The 22,806-nt window shown below is 54.8% G+C and overlaps 2 protein-coding genes across 3 annotated transcripts; one reads left to right on the top strand and one right to left on the bottom strand.

Moving 5' to 3' along the window:
- The first annotated feature begins 16 nt into the window (after positions 1–16).
- LOC309825450 (putative hydrolase PNKD) lies at positions 17–2,488 on the top strand. The gene is made up of 3 exons (XM_082658997.1): positions 17–104; positions 865–1,033; positions 2,117–2,488. The coding sequence occupies exons 1-3, from the start codon at positions 38–40 to the stop codon at positions 2,331–2,333; spliced, it is 453 nt and encodes a 150-aa protein (XP_082515123.1). The 5' UTR covers positions 17–37; the 3' UTR covers positions 2,334–2,488.
- Positions 2,489–3,217: 729 nt separating this feature from the next.
- Positions 3,218–19,494, bottom strand: TMBIM1 (transmembrane BAX inhibitor motif containing 1). Of its 2 annotated transcripts, none has more exons than XM_082657675.1 (12): positions 19,425–19,494; positions 10,603–10,835; positions 9,296–9,396; positions 8,422–8,486; positions 8,154–8,207; positions 7,692–7,742; positions 7,124–7,163; positions 6,835–6,872; positions 6,570–6,657; positions 6,161–6,256; positions 5,057–5,110; positions 3,218–4,666 (listed from the first exon to the last, which is right to left on the bottom strand). In XM_082657675.1, the coding sequence occupies exons 2-12, from the start codon at positions 10,793–10,795 to the stop codon at positions 4,520–4,522; spliced, it is 927 nt and encodes a 308-aa protein (XP_082513801.1). In that variant the 5' UTR covers positions 10,796–10,835; positions 19,425–19,494; the 3' UTR covers positions 3,218–4,519. The 2 variants fall into 2 exon arrangements, with proteins under 2 accessions (XP_082513801.1, XP_082513802.1); XM_082657676.1 differs by lacking the exon at positions 19,425–19,494 and adding an exon at positions 16,488–16,562.
- Between the last annotated feature and the right edge of the window lie 3,312 nt (positions 19,495–22,806).

Raw genomic sequence — 22,806 nt, 5'->3', positions numbered from 1 at the left:
CGGCGGGGAGCGCGGTGAAGGGGGGTGGGTTCTGAACATGGCGGCGGTGGTAGCTGCTACGGCGCTGAAGGGCCGGGGGGCGAGAAATGCCCGCGTCCTCCGGGGTAAGGAGAGGGACCCCGGGGAGGGCCGGACTGCAGGGGGCACCCTTTTACTCACATCCCGCTCGGCGATAGCAGGAGGTCAGGGCTGTCGATTGCTGCCCGCACCCCTCTGCAGGATCTTAAAGAGTCTGGGAGCTAAAAGATGCTCTCTAGAGGTCACCCAGTCCATCCCTTAGCCTTCCCGTTACACGACACCTTTGGGGTCTTGCAGCGAAAGGGAGCCCCAAGGAAGCCTTTTAGACTCCCGTGCTTCAGGTGTTTCACACTCACCGCAGTGCAGAGGAAAGAGCCCTGGGCTTCTGGAGGCTTGGGTTCTAGCCCCGGATAATTAGCAGTTTGACCTTGGGCGAAGCAGTTCGTCTCTTGGGGCTTCAGTTTCCTCTTCTATAAAATGAGGGGACAGAGTAGACTACCTTTAAGCTCCCTTCCAGTACTAACATTCTGCAGTTTGAAAACCATTTCTCGGATTTCCTTCATACGTCTCAATGTGAGCCCCACTGCAGTCCTTCACATCCTGTCGTCTGATGAGATGAAGAACAGCGAAGCTCGCTCTCCTGGCACCAGGGTGATGAGCCCGCAGTGACGTGGAAGTGGCTTTCAAAGGTGCCACCTCGATGGCGATTTTCCCATTTCCCTCTGGACTTTCCCTGGTACTTGTTACTCCAAACTGCAGTCACTCCCCTTCCTCAGATCTCAGCCATTCCTTCCCCGGGCTTTCGTCTCACCTTCTCTTACCTACCTTCCTTGCCTCCATCCACAGGGATTCTCTCAGGAGCCACAGCTAACAAGGCTTCCCAGAACAGGACCCGGGCACTGCAAAGCCACAGCTCCCCAGAGTGCAAGGAGGAGCCTGAGCCCCTATCCCCTGAACTGGAATACATTCCCAGAAAGAGGGGCAAGAACCCAATGAAAGCTGTGGGACTAGCCTGGTGAGTTTTAACTAACCCTTTGCCCACCAGTGGGGAGTGGCATGAGGGGAGGGTGGAACCCAGAAACTTCTCCAAGTTTCAGGTGGTGAGCTGAATCCAAGGTTGCGGAGACCGGATTGCTGGGTGTGAGGACTGGAATCTCAGAGGACTGGGGCAGGGGAGGGAGTTGGGAAAGTATGTGAAATTGGAGAGATAGTGGGTTTTCTGTGGAGTGAGCTGAGCTAATCTGATTCATTTTTGGGTCCCTGGCCTCGTCCTCTCTTTTGGGAGCTTGGGGCAAGACCCAATTGAGATTTTAATGGAGATTTAATTGAGATCACGCGAGATTATATTAGTTGTATAGTAGTAGCACCTACAAGGTGTTCAGTGCATTGTTATTTGAATCTGACTCTGATCTTAATACGTATTATTGATCAATATTAAAAGAAAATAAGGGGGAAAATTAACATTTTTTCCAGCACCTAAGGTGTGCCAGTACTTTATCGCGTAATGTTTTAGTCTTTCTGAGATAAATAGGACATCCCCATTTTATAGAGGAGGGAACTGAGGCTCAGAACTGGATTCTCACCAGGTCTTGTGACTCCATGACCTTTCCCCACACTGAAGTGCCTCCCACGTAGCAGTTACTCAGATTAAGAAGGGGAGTCTGGGAGGGGGTATGGGGTGGTTTAGGCAGAGGGAATCTTTGCCAGGACTTGTAGAGGGAAAGAGAATGGGCTGTCTGGAAAATCTTGCACAGTTGCTACAGCAGGAGATGGCAGGGCTCATGCTGAGGAGTGTCAGGCTAAAGGGGAAAGGAATGACGAGGTGGGCAGAGACCCAACCACACTGGCCCTTTTGTGCCGTGCCTAGGAGTTTGAACTTGGCCAGGAAGTGATAAGAGAGCTATTACGGGGTTTTGAGCAGGGCAGCGACAGGATCTGATTCGAGTGGGACCCTCCAGCAGCCAGCACAGAGGCTGAATAGATGCGAGTGGTATTGCAGTGTTCGTGCAATTGGTGAGGCTGGAATGAGATTCTCCCCAGCTCCTCTGGCTCAGGCTTGGCCCCTCCCCAAACCCCGTGCACATCTCCCCACCCCTAGGGCCATCGGCTTCCCCTGTGGTATCCTCCTCTTCATCCTCACCAAGCGGGAAGTGGACAAGGACCGTTTGAAGCAGATGAAGGCTCGGCAGAACATGCGGGCATCCAACACGGGCGAGTATGAGAGCCAGAGGTTCAGGGCCTCCTCCCATCATGCCCCGACTCCTGAAGATGGGTCCCCGGGTGCAGTGGTGAGGAACACTGCCACCCTCCCCTAGACTGTATTGATTGTGGTCTCCAGACTGTCAAGTCCTTTCTGGTCTTTGCCTCTGAGGCCCACCAGAGGGCGCATGAAGCCCAGGCTGCTGCCAGCCCCATCCCTCCCAAGAAACCAGCCAAAGGCAAATAAAGTTACTGAGTGTTTGAGTGGAAAGGAACCAGGACTGGGTTTGTGAGTCCCTTGGGATGGGAGGGGCAGAGTGTGGGGTTGGTTACTCATGTGTGCTCCCTCTCACAGAAGCCTCAGTGTTCCAGGCTGAATGGTTGGGGAAACCACAGAGACTTAAGTACAAGCCTAGGCTCAGGCCCTGGGGACCAAGCCCTCAGAGCTGCTGGCCAGGAGGGTGGGGTTCCATTCAGCCTAAACAAATAATAAAGAGAATCAAAGAAGGCGTTCAGGGTGTGGAGGTTAAAAAAGCACTTAATCCTCTTGGCTGTGTCCAAATGACTCAACCTCTCTGGGCCTCAGTTTCCTTGTTCGTTACGAGGGATTGAACTAGTGATTTCTAAGGCAGGAGTTCTAAACCTGAACGTTGTGGTCCATCCCCACCCCACGCCCCATATGTGAAATCGTGTGTACACATAGTTTTGAGGGGAAGAGAATTCATGGCTCTCATGCACTTTTGTAAAGGGTCCGTGGTGCAGAAAAGGTCATGTGCAATGGCTCTGAGCGGCCCCTGCCAGACCTGGGGTTGAGGGTTGAGCCATCCATCACCAGGAAGCGCTGGGACAAAGTAGACTTGGTTATCGTAGAAAAGGTAAACGATACAAGCCAGAACGCAAAGCTAGGATGCGGACGCGTTGGGCAGAGCCAGACAAGTTCTCCCAGAGCTGACGACACCTTAAAGTGAAGAAAACCAGAGCCAAACAGGGTTTTACCTTCTAAACGTTAAACTTTATTACATTTCTGGTTATGTCCTTTTTGGGGATATATTTAGGACCAAATACTTAATAGAGGAGCCCTAATTATACCCTTGGGCTGACTGGGTCTCCACCCCAGCCCATAGAGTGACCCTTGTCCCCCTTCCCCATTCCAGCTTGAGGCACTTGGTGTCATGAAGAAAGCGGTAGCTGGCTGGAGAGACGGGGCCCAAGTCTTAAATCCCCCAAGCGTGAGTTAACAGACTAAGAAGGGCGTCTCCTTCCTCTTGGGGCCCTCCCCGAGTTAGCAGAAGGGAAGAACCATGGGTACCACAATAAGCTTCCGTATCTCTCAGGGTGGGGGACCCCAAGGCACTTCCCCTGCCTACACCCCCGTCTCTCTTCACCCTGGTTGCTTCCTGACCACACGGCCAGGAAGTGGTGATCATACGCACCATCCCATCTCCTGACCTTTGTCCCTCACCTTCTGCTGTGAGCAGCCTGAGCACAGGAAGCAGGAGGTCCCTCTGACTAGAGATCTCAGAAGCACCAGGGAGGCCCCAGGCAGCTTTGGAGAATGGGGACCAGGTGGCCGCAGAGGGGCCTGCACTACCACCACAAGCCGTGAGGAAGCCCCGGATAGATGCTGCTCTGTACTGGCCTCTGCGCTTGGCTTTGCTCACTCTCCTCCTCCCCACCCGAAACCCAGAAGATCAGTATATATGTGCTGTCGAAAGAAGAGGCTGAATGAAGCAGGGGAGACCCACGGGCACAAACCCCCTCTACCTTCCTGAGTCAGAAGGCGCCAAGGTTGCCGAAGAAGTACAGGATAATGCCTATGAGTCCAGGAGGTGGGGGGCAAAGCTCTCTGGCTTTGCTGGGGGCTGAGAGAGGAAACAGCTCCAGCTATCAAGTCCAGAAGCCCGAGGCAGAAGTGGGAGAGGAAACCCCATCACCAGAAAGTCCCTCCTACCTCTCATATTCCATTTTAGCTATCAGATAGATAGGCTCTTTTCATCCCTCCCCACTCCAACCCCAACTGTTAAGGATTTGGTGCCCCATAGTGGGCGGAGGGAGAATGCACATCTTTGGCCCAGTTCCTGCCAAGTCCACTAAGGGCAAGAGTGAGTTAGTCCCTAGTTCCTCCAACCCCACCAAGTACCTACACATCCACAGCCAGAGAGGCTACCCATCCCCGGACAGAAAGGAAAATGGGCATATTACTTGAGGGGAAGGAAAGGGGTCTAGGCCCAGACCCAGATCACAGGGCCCAGCCCTCTAGGGAAAGAAAAGTCCAAGGGTAGGGCGGAACGGGAGGTGCTCCTTAATCGCGATTCCCCAGGAGCTGCAGCACAAAGGTGAAGATGTAGACAATGTCTGTGTAGATCTGCAGGGCGCCGGTGATGTAGTCCTCCGGGCTGATGGTGTACCTCCGGTTCCCCAGGACCAGCTGTGTGTCGTAAGCCAGGAACTGCAGGACAGGAAGCCACACATGAGGACCCAGGGGCTCAGTGGTCAGCAGATCTGTCCTGGGAGCCTCTGGGCCATTAGATATGCTTAGGGAACACATTAACGAACAGCAGAACACGTGGTCTCTGCCATTAAAGCAGTTCACTGTCCAGAAGGGGACAGACACACCATCTCCATAATACGGCCCACTGACAGTTCTCATAGCAGGCGGTGTGAACAAGAGATGACGGGAATGCCCAGAAAATCAGTGGAACCTCTGGACAGTAGGGAAAGGGAAGGGCGGCTGTGGCCCCACTCCCTGCCTCCCAAGCAGCCTACATTCACCATCCTCACAGTTCCTCCCCTCTGTCCCCTCAGCTCCCCTTCCTAGAGGGGTTGGGGTCTTACTCACCAAAGTGAAGCAAATGGCCCCCAAAGCAGCATAGAGCATGTGCAGCCAGTAAACCTGGGGAGAAAGGACAGGGATGGCATTAGAAATCTTAGCATAGCTTGGACTGAGGCAGGCCCTCAGGACCATCCCCCCCCCCCGGATGTCTGGCCAAGTGCGAAGATCCAGGAAGCTAGCTACGTGAAAGGACTTCTACCTTCCAGATCCTGGGAGAAGTTAAGAATAGTAACATATATGGTAGAGAAAACAGAGGCCATCATCCAATGCCCATATAAAACCAATCACAGCATCCTTTAGCCTAGCCAGTCTCCAAAGTTAGTCAAGGTACAGAGGTGTCCACTACGCTCTGGAAGAAAGAAAACGGTTGAGTTCTAGCTCTGGGAGGGGCAGACCCAGGCATGCACCGCTTGAAGAGCCCCATCACCTTCACCCTAGTCATGGTCAGCCTTCAATAGACCGTGTTCCTGCAGCCCAGCCTGGGAGGGACAGACTAAAGGAGAGGGCTGGGAGGGAAGCCCCCCAGCCACCCTGATAAACAGTGGGGTCAGGGAGCACCCCCAGGGCAGCCCTGCTCAACAGCCCTCCAGGGGCCTGTCCACAGAAGGGCAGGGCCAGCCATGGTCAAGTGGGCAGGCGGCCCTCCCATTCATGTGCTTCCCCTTTCAGCACTGTTCTCCCCTCCCCGCCAGGAAGCTCCCCTCAGCCTAGGGGCCTCACACGCTGCCCCTCCCGCTGACTGGAATAAAAGAGGAGTTAGATACAGTGATCGCTAAGGTCTCTTCCACCCAAGCCCATCTTCTCGGTCCTCTGGGCTCCTCTGGCAACCTGCCTCTGAGAACCTGGTCTCAGCTGTCAGACAGATCTAACCACTGCTTCCCAGAGGAATCCCATGATGCTGTCCAGGGCCTCAGGTGCTACGGCTCCCAGGACCTGCCATTTCCAAAGATACCCCAATCCAGAGGATGACGCTTCAGCGTGGGTGCCTTTGCTATAGCCAGTCGAGAGGTTCTAGAAGCCAGAGGCCTATGGGGCCTGCTACACCACCATATACAGAAAGTCTGCCCTGGGCACTGGGTTCAGTGACTCCGGCTCTCCTGGGACACTCACATATTGGAAGGACAGCACGATGGCACTGACAATGCCAGTCACCATCATCACAATCCCCAGGACACAGAAGAGGCCTGTGCACGAGGTGAAGTCCACCTGCCAGGAAGAGAGGGGGAGGCACGTGTCAGACGGGCCACCTGGCCCAGCCAGCCAGGCCCTCCCTCTTCCTCCAGGGAGTCCCAGTGCTGCCTCCTGGGGGCCATGGGAGTGACCGTGACATTCTAAGGACAGACACAGGAAGCAGTTTTGTGGATGTAGTTGTGAAGGGAAGGGGATTAAGGTCTCTGAGAGACATGCCTGGCATAGGGGTGTGGGCCCTTCCAGGCCTGCTCACGTGCCAAGCCCGGAAGGCCAGGTCTGTATAAAACGGGGATGGGGTGGCCAGGGAAGGGCCCTCCGGTGCCCTCACCTTGGTCTGGAAGCAGAAGATGGTGACTGAAATGGACACCACAGCAGTGATGATCATTGCAATGATGACGGCTTTGGTGTCATACACACTGCAGGGAAGGAGTTGAGAGAGGCCAGAGGCATATGCCACACACGAATGACTCCAAAACTACTACTTCTGGAAGCATCGTGCCCAGAATCCACCCATACAGGTGGCTGCCAGCCCAGAGATGCCCCACGCTCCCCTGTAAAACACACCACCGTGTAGTAACTGTCCTTGAACGTACCTGGAAATGGTGCCGGTCATGTAGCCCATGGCAAGAGTCTGAGGGAAGGACAGAGACCAGAGTGAGACACTTAAGAAGAGAGCTGGAGCCCTGGGGGCACGGCCAGGAGGGTTTGCCAGAGCTGGCGATACGTGTGACTGAGTAGGAAAGCCCGGGGAGACCAAGGGCAGGGGTCAGGGTAAGGTCGGGGAGAGAGCTAGGGACATCTTCCACCACAGCCTTCCACCATCCCTTCCCTGGGACCAGCCCTCCCTCACCATCTCCACACCCTGGACCTTTCTAGACTCACAAAGAGGGTCAGCAGGATAAGGTTCCATGGGAAACGGCGTCTGAAGGGAAAGAAACCATAGTTAAGTGGTGTGGGGCCGGCCAGGTCTCAGAGGCTCCATTAGCAGAAGGAGACTCTTGGCTTATGTGCCTGGAGAATTAGGCCTGGACTTGGGGGAGGCGAGGCTGGCATGGCCCTTGATACCTGCTCAGGTGTCTGTGCAGGGACAAGAGGGACAATAGGACAGACCTGGGCTGTGGAGCCACAAAGACCTGGATTCGTTTGCAGCTCTCTGACTACCTGTGTGACTGTGAGAAAGTTCCTCGGCCTCTCTGAGCCTTGGGTTCTTCCTATTTGTTAAATAGTTTAAGTGCTACACATCTTGCAGGGTAGCTGTAAGAATAACAGCTAGATAGCTAAATAGATCCCACACACGGCAGGCACTCTGCACACAGCCGAACGATAGCCACCACCATCATCATCATCACTGCCGGTACGTCTCCACTTAGCTGCTCTAAGGAATCCCCTTTCTGTGCAGAACAGCCCCACACCCCCATCCCTTCCCACTGTCTAAGTCTCTGGGACTCACCTGGGTCCCTCGCAGCAGGCAAGGGTCAGGTACGTGGCCAGGAACACAGCACTGGGGAGAAGAGACAGGGAAGTAGTCTCCAGACCCCCTCTGCCCCTTGGCCCCCTCCCGGCCCAGCCTGGCGGCACTCACCACACCGGCAGGCTGGAGGTCCAGAGAGCTATCTAGAAGTGTGAGGGGAAGCTACCCAGCCAGGGGCACTGAGGACATCTGTAACAGGGGGTTTGGCCAGGGAGGAGGCTGCCAGAACACGGGGATGGTCCTGCAGGACGCACGTTGACACCAGTCCCCCACCCCTGGCTCTCAGGAGTTCCGTGACGCTTACACTCAGTGGCACACACCCCACTTCCCAGCACAGCTGGGAGGGCCCCTCTCCAAAAGGATCTGATCCCTGCCCCGAAAAGCTGGTCAGCTGCCACCCCTCCTCTCCTTGCCCCCGTGCAGGGAGCAGCACAGACTCACTAGGATGCGTAGTAGACGGCCAGGTTTGCCCTCACGAACTCGCTGACGGGCTTCCTGTGGAGCAGGGGGGACAAGGGAGGAGTCACACCTCGGCTTGTCTGCCTCCCTGCCGAGGCCCTGCCCCCTCTTCTCTAATCGCCCACATCCCAGCTCCTCTTCCAGTCCCTCTGAGTTGAGGGCCCACCCCAAGCCACACTCCCAGCAGGTGACCCAGAGCCCAGGACCCCAGAGCTACTTCCCAGCGGTGCAGAGAGGCCTAGAGACTCACACAAAGGTGAAGATAGCGATGATGGCCACCGTGATGAGCAGCTGGATGGAGATGATGGTGTAAACCTGGAACACAGGCAGTGGTGGGGAGCACGGTCACCACCCTGCACTCCCGGACTCTCCCCAGGAAGCAGCCGGGCCCTGAGACCAAGGAGCCCCGAAGACCTTACCACCCTAGCCCTGGCCCCTCTTTCAGAGCTAGGGAGGAGTCTCCTGCCTCATTCTGAAGGATCTACTCTTACTCCTCTTCCACTTCCTCTTCCTCTTCCACTTCCAAGCTCCGCTGCAGCTTGGCAGACAGGCCGCCCCCAGTAAGGGCTCAGATGCTGTACACGCCCCCACCAGGGCTGACCCCCACCCCCCACTGCCCCCTGTCCTCTCCCCCTCCCTGCCCAGCACCTGGCCTGCACTGTCACTCACTGCCCTGCCTCTGCCCCCTGCCTCACCGCACTCCCAGGTTCAGCATCCGCGCCTACAGCGGTTCAGCCTGACATTGGTCAGGTATCTGTCCACCCTGAGCAGGTGCTGGGCAGACGTGAGACGTGGGGGCAGGGGCTGTGAGCTAGTGCAATCAGTTCTGGCTTCAAGTTGCTCCCGTCTAACAGGAGAAGGAAGCTTGCAGGGGGCAGAACACTTCAGCAGAAGCTGCCCAGATTTTCCCAGATTGAATCTGCCCCCCAAAACAAGGTCAAGGAACAGAGGAACAAAAGGTGGGCGAACACAGGTTAGAGGAACTGGGGTCCCCTTTGAGGAGAGTGCAGGGCTAGAGAGGACCCAGAAGGCAGCAGCACCTGTGCGTGGAAACGAGTGTCCCCCGGCTCCGTTCCCCCAGCCCCAGGGGCCCAGGTTCACCAGCCTCCCAACCCATATCTCACCTTTTGGATGAAGGCGTGTCGGACTTTCCTGTCACCCCACTCTCCAGATTCGAAGTTGTCACTCACAGCTCTCTCCTCCCCATCATAGCCCTGGCCTGAGCCTGGGGACAGATCACATATGACCAACTGGGGACCTGGGACGTGTGGCCTCGATCCCCAAGCCTCCACGGCACCATCTCACAGTCTCAGGTATCTCCAGCCAAAAGACATGTGTTACAACTCAGGAACTCCCCAGCCAGGTTCTCTAGGTACCTTCCACGTGTCCAGAGCTGGTACCACAGGGAGCAGCGTACCCCTGGCCAAAGGGGGCTTAGGTGTGACCACTCCGTCAGCATGTATTTACTGAGGGGTGTGAACACCTGTGGTCACTGCCATCAAGGGGACACGACCTCATGAGGAATCTAGGCAAGCGCGGGGCAGAGGGGCTGGCGGAGTCAGAGCGGGAACTCGGGGGTGGAAGGAGGAAAAGGAAGATAGAAACAGCGCACGTGTGTGGAGGATGGAGAACCGAGTGTGCAGACTGATCTACATCAGGCAAACATTAGGACTCGGGGAAAACAGAAATATCAGGGGTGTGCGTGCACAGGACGAGGCGTGACCATAAATGTGACTGATGTACCAATATTCACACCAGAACACGTACGGCCAGATGACAGCTGGCTGTGCTCCAGGATTCCAGAGATGCTGCAGGGGCTCAACACATTCTTTGAATGCCTCTTTGGGAGCTGCTTTCAAAATCCGCATGTGAGCCACACAGGAAAATCTCACCACATTCTAATCTCATCTCATTTCTGACCAAATTTACCAGCCATGATGTTTATCAAGCGTCCAAACGACTTCTGGATGTTGGCGAAAATCAGATGCTACCTTAAGAGATGAGGATTTGTCAGCACCGAGAATATTAAAAAAACAAAAGTGCTTTGGGTTCCAAAGGCAGCTCCTAAGGAAGTGGGGAGTGTAGGTGGGGTGGCAGCTGCCTCGCTGGGCAACGGAAGCGGCCTCCTCGGGTCGCAGCTCTGAAGGAATTAATTACTTCACCAGCCACTTTCTCATCTGATGTGTAAGTTCTGGTGTGTGTCTTACGGACCCAGTCTCCTTTCTGAATAAAGGGGCTGGCAGGTGGTCCGCGGGGCTAGGAGCTGAAGGAAAAAGCAGGGAGGTAACAAAGATGGGGAAACAGAAGGAGAGAGCTAAAGAGAAGATTGAAAAAAGGGATAAAGGAAGTTGAGAAGGAAGGAAGGGAAGTAGCTTCAGTGCTATGAGTATTGCCTCCTCCCACCCACCCCCACTGCCCTTCAGGGACTCACCATAGTTCATGGGCGTCGGGTGGATGGGGGGCATAGGCTGTGGGTAGCCAGCAGGGTGACCGTAGCCAGGCTGTGGGTAGGCAGGGTACCCACCAGGCAGGACAGATGGCTGCCCGTAGACCCCCGGGGGCAGAGCGTCAGGGTACAGGGGGTTGCGGTCCTCATACGGAGGGGGGGCACTGGGGTGGGACATGGTGGCTCACGGGCTGAGGGGAGACCCCAGCTGCTGGGACCTGAAAGAAAGACGAGAGAAGCAGTCATGAGTGCCCAGGCCCCGCTCACTCAGCCCCAATCCAGCCTGCCTCTGTGGAGAGGAAAGCCTCAGACTTCCTCTCCCCATCACAGCGCATCATTTCCTGCCCACAGGCCACCGTCCCCATCCCCCCAGTACCACCCACCCCACCAGCTCAGCCCCTGCCCCTCTGCCTTCACGCCAGCCCTTTCTGTGTAGCCTCCTGCCACAGGAAGGCAGGAGACGGGGATTTCGTGTGGGAGCCCGAAGCAGTCGCTGGGCATCAGTGGTGTGAGAGCAGCGGGCCTGGGACCCACACCGCCCCCACCCCTGGGCTCACTTAAGAAGGCCTTCCAGTGACCAGGGAAGAAGCCCAATGGCCCCAGCAAAGCCACGGGTGAGTCACAGGGCCAGCTGGGACCCACTGAAGGGGCCAGCCCAGCACCCACAGCAGCTGGCAGGAGCTCCCGGCCTGAAAGGCAGCGCTGGGGGAGAGCCAAGGCCCAAAGCTGAAGACAACAAGCTAGCCCCAGGGCTGGAGCTGCCAGGCCCGGAGGAGGAGGGCCAACCATGGCAGGCTGAGTCAGGGGCCACCCGAGAGGCCTGAGCAAGTGGGTGCACGGGGATGGCCCCTGGGGGTTGGGAGGCTGCGCAGAAAAGCAGGCCAGAGACAGGACTTTCTGGTTCCTTCAAATAAGAGCCAAGGAGCGTCAGGCATGCGACAGCCTGTGGCTGCCACCACTCTCTTCGTGGCCTTGCCAGGGAGTGGGGTGCCAGGGAGTGCAGGGCCCCGAAGCCCCCGGGACGGGGAGACACACGTTTCGAAAGCCAAGTGCCTGGTGTCCCTGTGATTCCTGCCTGTTTGCCCCCCCCCGCCCCGGGTTGGCGGCCAGGATAGGAGAGAGTGCTGAGGAGTCACGCCAGATCCAGCCAGTGCCTTCTCTGCGGGAGGAGAGCCCCACAGCCAGGGGAGGGCTGAGGAGTGAGGAGAAGGGAACCCCAGAAACAGAGCCCAAAGGGACCCCAAAGTTGTACAGCCCCAGATGCTCAGCTCCACTAAGGGAATCCAGGCCCAGAACAGTGAAGTGACTCCCAAGATCACAGAACTAGCAAGTGAATGGCACAACCAGAACCGAGGTAGGCTGAAGGTCCTGGGTAGGCGTCCTCTATATTATGCTGTGCTCTCTAGGCCCTCTTATGCCAAATAAATGGCCTTGGGGCCTGGTGTTCCCCTCTGAGGTGGCAGAGATGAAGACTTGGGAAGAGCTAAGGAGGAGGTTCCTGGAAGGGCCCTAAGCCCTGAGAGAATCTGGGCCCCTTCACAGGGCCACCACCGGCCCCTAGAGTGTCTCCCAAGGGAAGAACTTCAGGACCGCACAGGGAGAAAGCACGCCCAGATCGAGGTCAGCAGACATCCCAGAGCTCTGCCAGGAGGGCGGGAGAACTGGCCTCTCTTTTGAGGGCTCCCTGCAGAGTGCAGGCAGCAGATAAAGGATTGTCTTAACTCTTCTCTCTCAACTGGGATAACACAGAGAGGGGAAGGTAGCAGGGAGGGGCGGGGAGGAGGGCTCGAATAACAGGCCAAGTCAATGAGTTATTCTGAAGAAGGCTGTTCTCCATCTTCCCAGAGTGAATGGACCAGAACATCAAGAATGTGTCAGGTCAGAAATAAGAAAACCTTCCCGACAGTGAGGGTGTGACACGGCCATGGCGGAAGGCCCTGCATGGTGGGGTAGAGCACCCTGAGGAAACAGGGAGCGGAGAACGGGGAGACCCAACACTGAGTGGTGTGAGTTTAAGAAACAGGCATAGTAAGTGTTTTTGAAAGTACTTTGGGTTTGTCAGGGTAGGATAACATTCATGAGCAGTTATAATACCTGCATCCCCTTAATAGACTTTTTTTAAAAAGGAAGGGAGAGAAACTGGACTCTCCTGCCCTGGGGCAAGAGGCTCCTTCTTCCGACAGCGCCCTCCCCCCCTCCCCTTCCAAACACCCCCCTTAACTCCACCGGGAGGACAGCATCCTGTCTGCGGGAAGCAGCACGGGTGGGCCACCTGTGGAGCAGGGTTATCTATCGTTACTGCCGTGGGCCCAGCTGACAACAGGCTAAACACGGCTGGCGAGACACTGGCAGGAAAGACCCTGTGGTCGGAGGCCCCAGCCGAGTCACTTGACAGTGATGTCACCATGACCTGGTCCTGTCGGCTCCTCAGGGCGCACCTCTGTGAAATGAGGTGAGTGACCCAGATGATCTCTGAGCTCATTTCCAGCGCTAACGGACTGGGACTTATCTGACAAACCCAGTTACCCGCGCGGGGCCTGCCCTTTGCCCCGCCAGCCAGATGCTCCACCCGCCAAGCCGGGCAGACAGGTCCCTCCCCAAACCAGAGGGTGAATCAGGGAGCTCGAGGCCGGCCTTGGGTAGGCCACCAGGACTCTGGGGTTCCGGTCCAGCACAGTGGGCCGCTGACTCATGAAACCGCCCTCTGCCCTCCCTCGCCCCTCCCTGTGACGCTTCTCTTTTCAGAGGAACTCACCAGTAGACCTCTCCGCAGGGAACACAGAAGCTCACAGTCCAGTTCTCTGCGGGCTTAGCCACCAGCCCGTGCTCACCAGAGACCGGCACTGACCACTTTACCTCACTATGCATCAGTTTCTCCATCTGGGAAGTGGGTTTAACACTATACCAGAGTTGTTATAAAAATTAAATGAGAAAATCTATGTAGAGCACTTAAAATAGTGCCTATCTTTAGTTATTATTTCATTAAATCCTTATGATAGCCCAACAGGGTGGATATGTTGTTATCCCTTTTTACAATAAAGAAATAGAGGCTTAGGAGAATTAAGTCACTTGCCCAAGGTTACTTAGCTAGGGTGTGATGAAGTCGGTCAGCTCCAGACCGACTCCAGGGCTCTTAATGTCTCTGCTCTCATCCTCATTTGGACACCCTGCCTATCCGAACTTCACATCACTTCTCAAAGCTTCCCATCTCAGACCCTCTACTGACAAAAGAACGCTCACACAGCAAGTGGACGCTGAACCATTCAGCCCATTCCATCATCCCCATGGTCCCCAAACCCTGTGCAACCACCAGGAGGAGAGAGAGTGGTCAGAGATGGAGATTCTTAAAGGTCAGCACTGAAAGGAAACTCACTCATCTAAGGCAAGCTGACCCCTCCCTTTACCAGGAGCCAGCCACAGTGCAGGAGGAGGTAGAGTGACCTGTCCCTGGCCACAAAGTGGGGCCCGGGGCCAGGACTACATCCCAGCTCTCTGGTGTAGAGACCTGTGCGCCGGAGATGGAGAGAGTGTTCAGGCCAGTCAGGGGAGTAGCTAAGCTCAGTCACACTCCCCTCCGAGCTGAGGGGCAGGAACCTCAGGCCCAGGGCTGCCAGCATTGGCAGCTCCTGAGCCTTCTCCCTGGCCACGGCCTGACCTACATGGAGCGCTGGCCACTTCCACGTCATTAAGGCCTCAGCTAGGGATGAGGTTTGGGCCTGGCACGTGACTAGGTAGTAGGGAAAGGGAGAAGTGGTCGGTATTTACTTTCATGACTATGACTAAAGGTGGGAACCGCAGGAGAATGTGGCGTCCAAAGGGAAGGAGGGTAAAGAGGCAGGAGAAGATACAAAGTGAGTATGATTGATACCCAGAAACTAGAAACCAGGAATCAGGGCATCTGAGTTCCGCTGGTAGCTACTGGAGGGGCTCACAGTCTCCACGGGCCAAAAAGGACCTTTAAGTTTCCCCATCGGAAGCCTGAATTTTCCTAAAATACAGCAGACATTCGGCTTCTGTTGTTGGCATACACACTCCAACAACAGGAAGCAAGCCTGTTCCATTGCTGGCAGCTCGAATCATTACAACATTCTTCCTCCCAATGCAGTTTATCAAGGCATTCAGACTCCACCCCATCCTTGTCAAGTTAGATCTAAGCTTGCTCCCCATCTCATGACCCCATTCTCATGTCCCATCAGGAAGGAGCCAGAACCTCTCCTTTATCCTACATGACCCGCAGGCCCAGCCATCGGAAGTGGGTGGGCTCAAACACAGGACTTGTTGGCTGTCAAGGATTTCAGAGGCAACCTTGGGGAAGCCACCTCCTTCCCCTGGCGCCGTCTCAGTGTGGCCAGCATGCTCCCAGCCAGCTGGGGCCCAGGTTCAGGCTCCCTGGGGGGCATCTGAAGGGTTAAGGCTCTGGAATCTGCTGAGAGGAAGCTGGAGCTACTGGGGTTACAGCAAGAGGGTGCCTGTGTATGTGTGTGTGTCGGAGGGAGGGGCGGAAAGGAGCAGCTGACTGGTCCAGGCAGCCTGCCCTCCTCCCTGCCAGGAACGGGTGCCCGGAGCCAGAATGGAAAGAATAGCTCAGAGTGCGCATCTCAGGAAACCCCACCCAGCCGGCACAGCAGCGCAGCCCCTGGCCTGCTGTGACCAGGCCTCTTGTGACAGCCTCCTTCCTTCCCTTTTCCTTTACCTACCCCAACTCCCCCAGCTCTTCACTCCCCTCCAAGCAAACACTTCACCCTCCTAACCCAGCACATAGCCAGGAGGGCAGAGGAGTAAAAAGATCCACCCGGGAGTGGCTGGGCACGCCACCAGGCCTGACGCACACAGACCAAGGGGCCCAGAATCAACTTATCCTTCTGTCCGCCTGGCCTCTGCGGTCAACAGGATGATGCCGAGAGGATCTAAAAACTGAAATGTCAGAGCTGGAATGAACTTTAGAAATCATCTGGTCATTTGACAGACCAGGAAACCCCAGAGCCACGAAAGTTCCTGCCCAGCCCGTGACAGGCCCTCTTGGTCATGGGTTTGGAACTTTCATTCCCAGCCCTGCCCACTGTCTGAGAACTCAGAGTAACAGATGCCAGCGCCCGCATTGCTGAGGCAGAGCCAGAACAAGTCCCCATCCCCCCAGTTCTCCATGCCCTCCTGCTCAGAAACGGATAAGGCTGCCAACCCATGACCTCCCTCCCACCCCGGGCTCTAACCAGGGTAGCCTCTCTCCAGTCGGAAACTGAGAAGGTGGCTCCAGCCTCCAAGGAAGGGGAAGCCACCCTGGAGGGCATGGGAAGACCCAAGTACTAGGGTCCCCCCATCACCCTTCTCCAGGGGGGCAAAGCAGTGTCATCAGTGCAGGTGACCTTGGAGACCCCAGCCAAGCCAGTGGTCAGAACAGCTGGGGAGTGCAGATAAGGAAAGCAGACAGCAATAACCAGGGCTGGATGCAGCTTCAGAAACACAGCCCCATCCATCTCCTTTGTGTTTCATCTTCTCCTACCTTTTTCAGTTGAACTTCAAGATGAGGAGGGGGAAAGTCAGACAGATAATGAACAACCCACAGCAGAGAAGGGAGACAAACCCCTCCCTGCGGTGGGCAGGGAAGGAAGAGAACCACTTAGAGTAGCAAGTACCGTGTACTTACGACCGGCTACCAAGGATGTCTGCTCCTCGCAAGGGCCCTATGAGGGGCATATCCTTATCCCTACCCTAAAGATGAGAAAACTGAAATTCGGAGAAAACCCGATCCAAGGTCCCCCAGCAGGCGAACAGCAGAGATAGGTCTGAACCCAGATCTGACGTCTGACTTCGAGTGCCCTTTGCCTTTACACCTGCCTGGAGCAAAAGCCCCTGAAGCCCCCGCCAGTCACCTGTGTGAAGAGGCGAACACCAACACGCGGGGCCAGCTGACGTAGTGAAGACCGTTCTCGTTGACACCAATTCCTTTTCCCTCGTAGAAAGCTGACCTTTGCCAGAGCCCTGGGTTAGGAGGCAGGGAGCTGAGTTCTTGTCCTGGCTCTGGTCCTGACTCCACTGTGTGAGTCAGGGCTAGCCACCACACATCTCTGGACTCAAGTTTTCTCATCCGTAAAGCAAGCGCACTGAACCACAAGATCAAAGTCCATTCGGACTCCAAGAGTCTCTGCTTTTGAATGAACAGCCTAACAGACCAGAGCAGAAGGCTTCAGGGCGGAATGACTTGCTTCCTAAAGAATCTCCGCCGGATGTGAACGTGGTCTGGAGGATGGCTACAGAGGCAGAGGCACAGGGCATGACCTGGGCCTGGGGGCGGCCATAACTCCCTCTCCTCCCAGACTGCCCTCTGGACCAGCATCTCCTGGGTCTCACTCACCACAGAGCCTGCAGAGAAACAGCGATACGCTGCAGAAGAGAAAGAGTACGAGGCAGGAAGGCAAGAGATCTGGGTTCGAGTTCTAACTCTGTCACTAACTAGTTGTGAGGATCCAGGCAAATGACCTCCTTTGGCCTCCTTTTCCCCCCAAATCAGCCCACATCGGGGAAAGGAAGAGGGATTAGTTACCCGAACCAGAGAGTGGAAAGCTAGACTCATCCAGCCAGGCATTTCCCAGACTGCCCTAAAGAGCGCCGCCCCACGAGATGTTAATGGATGAGCTCAGAAACAGATAAGTCTGAAAAACAAGCCATATCCCCTTTTGGAAATTCACAAGGCGCAATGGCATAGGAAGCCTCTGAGAAGTTCTGCCCTGAGCAAACGTGTTCGGCTTTGTTCCTGCCAACTTCCTTAAGGCTGGAACATTTGTATCAGGGCACACCTCGTTACCATCCTGTGGCGCGCTGGCCAGGCCACCTTTGTTTTACAGACTGACCTCAGAATGATTCATGTCCTAAGTCCTCATATCTTGAAACACCTGTCCTCACCCCCAGCCCCTCAGAATAGTCACATTCAGTACCAGGCAGGGCCCCTCACTCTCAGAGCCGGATCCTCTGCAAGGGGCCTTCCTCTGCCCTGTCCCCACAGCCGCTATAATCTCCAAAACGGGACTCACTGCCAAGGGCTGGGGGACATCTCCAACCAGCACAGAGCCAGGAGGCTGCGATCCCTTAACATCGCCTTCATGTGATAGGAAAAAATACCAATCATTACATATGAGAATAAGGACTCATTCTCATCCTCCTCCCTGACCCTCTAGGTACCTGGCACTGTGGCCTGTGGACTTCCGGGCATCATTTCTACTTTAAAACAAGGCCCAGGTTTTGGCCTAGAACCCCAGAATCAGGGTTGGAAGATTCTGTCAAGGCCATCCCCTCCACGGCATTCCCAACAGAATACTCCAGAAAGCCCACATCAGGGTTAACCATACCGTTAGCAGAGACCTTCTCCCCAGGTTGCTGTATGAGCTTCCACTCTGGCCCTTCCAGTGTGTGTCCCTTGCCTGGGGCTTCTGCTCTTTCTGAAGGGTCCAGGGTGACAAGTTTTGGGGATGGAAGCGCTCTTCCAGCTGAGCCATTCCCATGGGAGGAGGCTGAGCTGAGTCGGCTATTACCCCAGCTCATGAAGTGAGCTTCTCCCCACACCTGAGGTGTACCCTGTCATTACCTCTCTGAGGTGCCTGTTTTTACAGGTGAGACCCTGAGGTCACGGCACAAGATGACAGGAAGTCAGGGCACTTGACGCTGTGTGGTCCCACCACTACTTTCTAAGTTTTAAACTGGCTCTCTGGGTCCTCATGGCTGGAGAGGTGGGGAGAGCAGGCAGGTGAGGCGGAAGTATGGCTGCCCCCTGGCCCCTGACAAAGCAGCCCCAAGGGAGCGCTTAGCTCCTCCTGCCACCGCCGGCCAAGCCAAAGGCGCCAGCTTTGAAACCAAAGCTCACCAGTGAGATGAATATTTCAGAGCCCCAGAGAACTGGACACCCGAGGGACCTTCCATGACATCTGCCTCTGTCCCTGGTTTCCAGGCCTAACCCCCTCAACCCATGTCCAGGTTCCTCAGGGGGAACCCCAACCCCTGGATACCACACAGAGGCCACCGTGGGGTCAGAAGGGATGGTGACCCCCAGTGGACAAGAGCTGGTGCAGAACCCGCAAGATCAGGGCCGAGCCTCCCAGCAGCCTTCCTCTACTGCCCCTCCCGCTGTCCCGTCTCCACGGTTTTCCCCTTTCCCATTTTCCTGTTTGGTTTTTACTCCGGCCCAAAGAGGCCACGAGGAGGATAGTATTGGTACTTCCGGGTAGCTTTCTGAACCCAGTCTGAGGGCAAGTGGCTAGAAGGGTGTGGACTGAGGCAAAATCGTGGTGACAGAGGTGGCAGGTTCCCCACGCCAAGAATGGGGGCTGCTCATGGCTTCCACCCGGTCCCCAGCTCACTCAAATACTCGGTCACCTGTGTACACCAAAGCTGCCACCAGGGCGTGCAGAGCCAAGCCGAGGCCAGGCCAGGCCCTGGGCCGCCTCCCCTCCCCCTCCCACCAGCTTAAGGCCGTGACAGCCTTTATCCCACGCACAGCTGGCCACCCTGGGGCTGGCACTGTGGACACGCCCAGCGACAGATACGCGCCAGGAAGCGGGGGACAGGCCACCCTCAGACCCCGGCCTGATCGTGCCCACAACCCGCGGCTCGGCTCCCAAGGCTAAACAGGCGCCACTCGCCCGCCCGGGGCGCACAGGGAAAGAGAAACTCCAAAGGTGAGGGAGACAGAGCCCCATTCTGGCCTACCGCGCACTCGAAGAAAGTTTGGGACCCCATCCCAGCGCCGCCCCAGCCCTGGCCGAGTCCCCGCGGGCCCGCGGCCCCCCACTCCCGCCGGCCCCGGGCCCCTGGCTTGCCTGCCGCTCCCGACGGTGCGTCCGCGGGCTCCCGGTGTCGCAAGTTGGTCACCCCCTCGCAGGCCTGGACTGGACTGGTGTTCAACGCCCCGCCCCGTCGCGCCGGCCCCAGCCCGGCGCTGGGGTCCGCCCCGGTCCCGCCCGCGTCCCGCCCTGTTCGCGCTCCTCCCATGTCCCTGAGGACTTACTAGTGTCTTCGGATTTTAAGGCAGTACGTAATCATAGTTGGAAACTCAAAACTACAGGAAAAGATCACTTCTTCCCACTCCTCCCGACTCCCAGCGGCGAGCGCTTGCTTTTGATGCTTCTCTGCCTATATATATCTACGTGTTTTACTTGTTTTGTACGATGTTTTGCTTGTCGCTTTTTTTTTACTTCACATTTTTGCATGAACATTTTTCTTGTCACTAAATATTCTTCAAAAGCATAATTTTAAAGCCACAAAGTATTCTATCACACAGCTATTGCTGATTTATTAAATCGGTTTCCTACTTTTAAGGACATTTAAATTGTTTCCCATTTTTCTCATTATGAGACATAAATCAGTGATGAACACCCTTGACAATTCTATGCTTTTAAGCCAAATGTACTTTTCAAGTTTTAAACTTCAAACGTCCAGATGCAGAGATAGATGGAACTTAGAACCTCTGCCCCTGGGAACTAAGACATTGCCTGCCTGAAGTTACTTCAACCAGGAAAGCAGGTGTTTTAGAGTCAGAAATCCTGGGATGTAGATCACTACAATCAGTGCAAAACATTGTGTTGGGGGCTTTGCACCTGTAGTCTCAACCCTCACAGCCACTAATGGTAGAATGTACTAGTCATTCCATTTTACAGGCAAGGAAATAGGTTCTGGGAAGTTTTGAAACGCTGCCGGAATTTACATAGTTCCAAAGTCCATGGTTTTTTTCCATTACGCCAAGGCTGCCGGTAGATGAACGGCTTTGTTTAAGGTGCTTATCTCGTGCTAGTAGCTGCAGCTCGGCACTGCGCTGAATGTTGTTCACAGCCGGTTGACACTTCCTTTTTGAATGGGGAGGGGTGTGACTTGACAAAACACAGCTAGAAATGAATGCGGTTGGACAACCAGGACAACCTCGGGATTCCAAACCCATCACTAAGCACTTTTCTTTACATTATTATCTCCAGCGGCCAGTCCCGCTCTTTCACAGAGCAAGGCTTAGGAAGGAGGAACCTGTGGACTTATCTGGAATCTCATTTGCATACTAAACATAAGTGAGAGCAGTGTGTTTACTACTAGAAAGCATAGTAAGCAAGGTTACCACTTGGATTGTAGTGGGACCAATTAAAATAAAGGTGTTGTTTAAATTGCCCCCTCCACACACACTGCGTATGTTTATTTGTATATAACTTAAGTAGGAGTTACTCAGGGGCACTGGCGGACATTACGGTGGGCTAACTCCCCCAGCCACCCCAACCCTTCAGTGTAAGTTCGGTTTGGGGTCAAAGACCTCACTTTAGGAAGTCCCCTCCCAAAGGGAGCAAGAACGCACCGGGGCAAGTACAGTTCCGCTCAATATCAGTTTACCCCTGGATCACAGAACAGAGCCCTTGTGAACTGCAAAGCCCTGCCGCATCTGGCCATGTCTCCTGACATCCCTTCATGCTGTCTGCACTTGGATCCCTTCTCCAGAAAGTACGCTCCACTTTCTAGGACTGCTACAATGATTTCAAGGGGATTCATTTTCCAGCCAGCGATCACATCCACCCCCTGGGAAAGTGGGCCATGGGGATGCACACAGACAAGCCCCACACAAGCCTTGCTCCATGTTCGGATCATGGAATCAAGATTGTGTTGACTGAAAGAAAAACACACAACATAAAACTTGTGAGTTAAGTTTTATTCGGGGACCTTACTAAGGACCATAGCCTCTCAGATAGCTCTGAGAAACTGCTCCAAAGAGATTAGGGAGGAGCCGGAATATACAGGATCTTTTTTGCTGGGAAAAACACGTATTCAGGCATAAAAAGGTTACTTCTGATCACAAAGAACAGCTATCTCAAGTTGATGATTTTAGTGTTCTATGTATGGGAAGATGCAAGAATCTGGGGTCATTAAAATTTTTTCTTAGATATGCATCTTAACTATATAAGGACCCTTATATCCAAAGCACAGAATGCTTCCTGTTTGTTCTTTTTTTCCTCCACCCGGAATTCCCCTCAGGTTGCACTGTTGGTGGGTGACTGCAGTGGCCAATGGCTTGATCCTGTAGAACTAGAATGGCAGGCAATGTTTTTTTCTTGACAATTATAATCCTAAAAGAACATCGGAAGCCCCAGGCCCAGGGTGACCATTCACAATAGGTAGTCAATAGTGACGTCTCCTTCTCTGGACCCCATTGTATGCCTGGATAAAAGGGATAGGGCCTTATCTGCAGGACCCTTAGCAGATTATTAATTAAGCCCCTACTGTCTGCCAAGCAGACAGGAATTTCCAGTTCTAGAGATGACAAAACTGAAGGACACAGCCCTTGACCTCAAGAAACTCATAGTCTAAGGGAGATAGTAAAAGACCAGATAATTACAATTTTTGTCATTTTACCAGTGCTGGGATAGAGTGTTCACTTGGTTCTGTGGGATCCCAGAAAAAGGAGCATAGTGTGGGAGTGAGGGATGTTTCAAGAAAGACTCTTGAGGGGGAATTCCCTGGCAGTCCAGTGGTTAGGACTCCAGGCTTCCTCTGCAGGGGGCCCAGATCGATCCCTGGTCAGGAACTAGGATCCCACAAGCCACACCACATGGCTGGGAAAAAAAAGAAAGAAAGAAAGAAAGAAAGACTCTTGAGAGGCAGTAACACCTGATACCATGTTGGTGGATGTTTAAGAATCAGTCTAGCTGGTGCAGGGGCAGGGAAGCAGGTCCTCCAGGTAGACAGAACAGTATCTGAAGCAAGGAGCTTAGCAAGGAGCTTGCCCCTTGTCCCAGCAATCTTGGATGGGGCGGGTGGAGTGGGACGAGAGTGATAAGAAATAGCACTGGACAAGGAGGCAGGGGTCCAGCAATTGAAACTTTACCCTAGGGCAACAGGGAGCCAAGAGACTGTCAACAGCCATCTAGAGGGAGGTTGGGAGGATGGGGGAAACTTGGTGGTACCCCTGGGGTAAAGTTGCCAGCTTCAGCGAAGAAGGATGCAGGACGATCAGTTAAATTAACTTCAGACAAACAACAAATCACTTTTAGCATAAGTATGTCCCATTGCCCCATACGATGTTGGGAAATACTTACACTATTTATTTGTTTCTTATCTGAAGTTCAGATTTAAGTGGGTGTCATGTATTTTTCTGGTGACCCTGCTCTGGGAGGAAAGTCAAGTCAGTGGCCGCAGGAAGGGTGGGGAATGAAAGGCATCAGGGTGATGTTT

Source organism: Grampus griseus (genome assembly GCF_964374135.1).
Source record: "Grampus griseus genome assembly, chromosome: 7".
NCBI classification, from domain to species: domain Eukaryota; kingdom Metazoa; phylum Chordata; class Mammalia; order Artiodactyla; family Delphinidae; genus Grampus; species Grampus griseus.
Note: the sequence above shows the minus strand (reverse complement) of the source record. Positions and strands in the feature narration are given on the sequence as shown.

Coding starts and splice junctions, on each gene's coding strand:
- TMBIM1 (XM_082657675.1), bottom strand. CDS start 10,795: ATGTCCCACCCCAGTGCCCCCCCTCCGTATGAGGACCGCAACCCCCTG. Junction 7,164..7,691: donor GCCTGCTGCGAGGGACCCAG/GTGAGTCCCAGA, acceptor CTTTCCCTTCAG/ACGCCGTTTCCCATGGAACC. Junction 4,667..5,056: donor GGGCCATTTGCTTCACTTTG/GTGAGTAAGACC, acceptor CCTGTCCTGCAG/TTCCTGGCTTACGACACACA.
- LOC309825450 (XM_082658997.1), top strand. CDS start 38: ATGGCGGCGGTGGTAGCTGCTACGGCGCTGAAGGGCCGGGGGGCGAGA. Junction 105..864: donor AAATGCCCGCGTCCTCCGGG/GTAAGGAGAGGG, acceptor CTCCATCCACAG/GGATTCTCTCAGGAGCCACA. Junction 1,034..2,116: donor AAAGCTGTGGGACTAGCCTG/GTGAGTTTTAAC, acceptor CCCCACCCCTAG/GGCCATCGGCTTCCCCTGTG.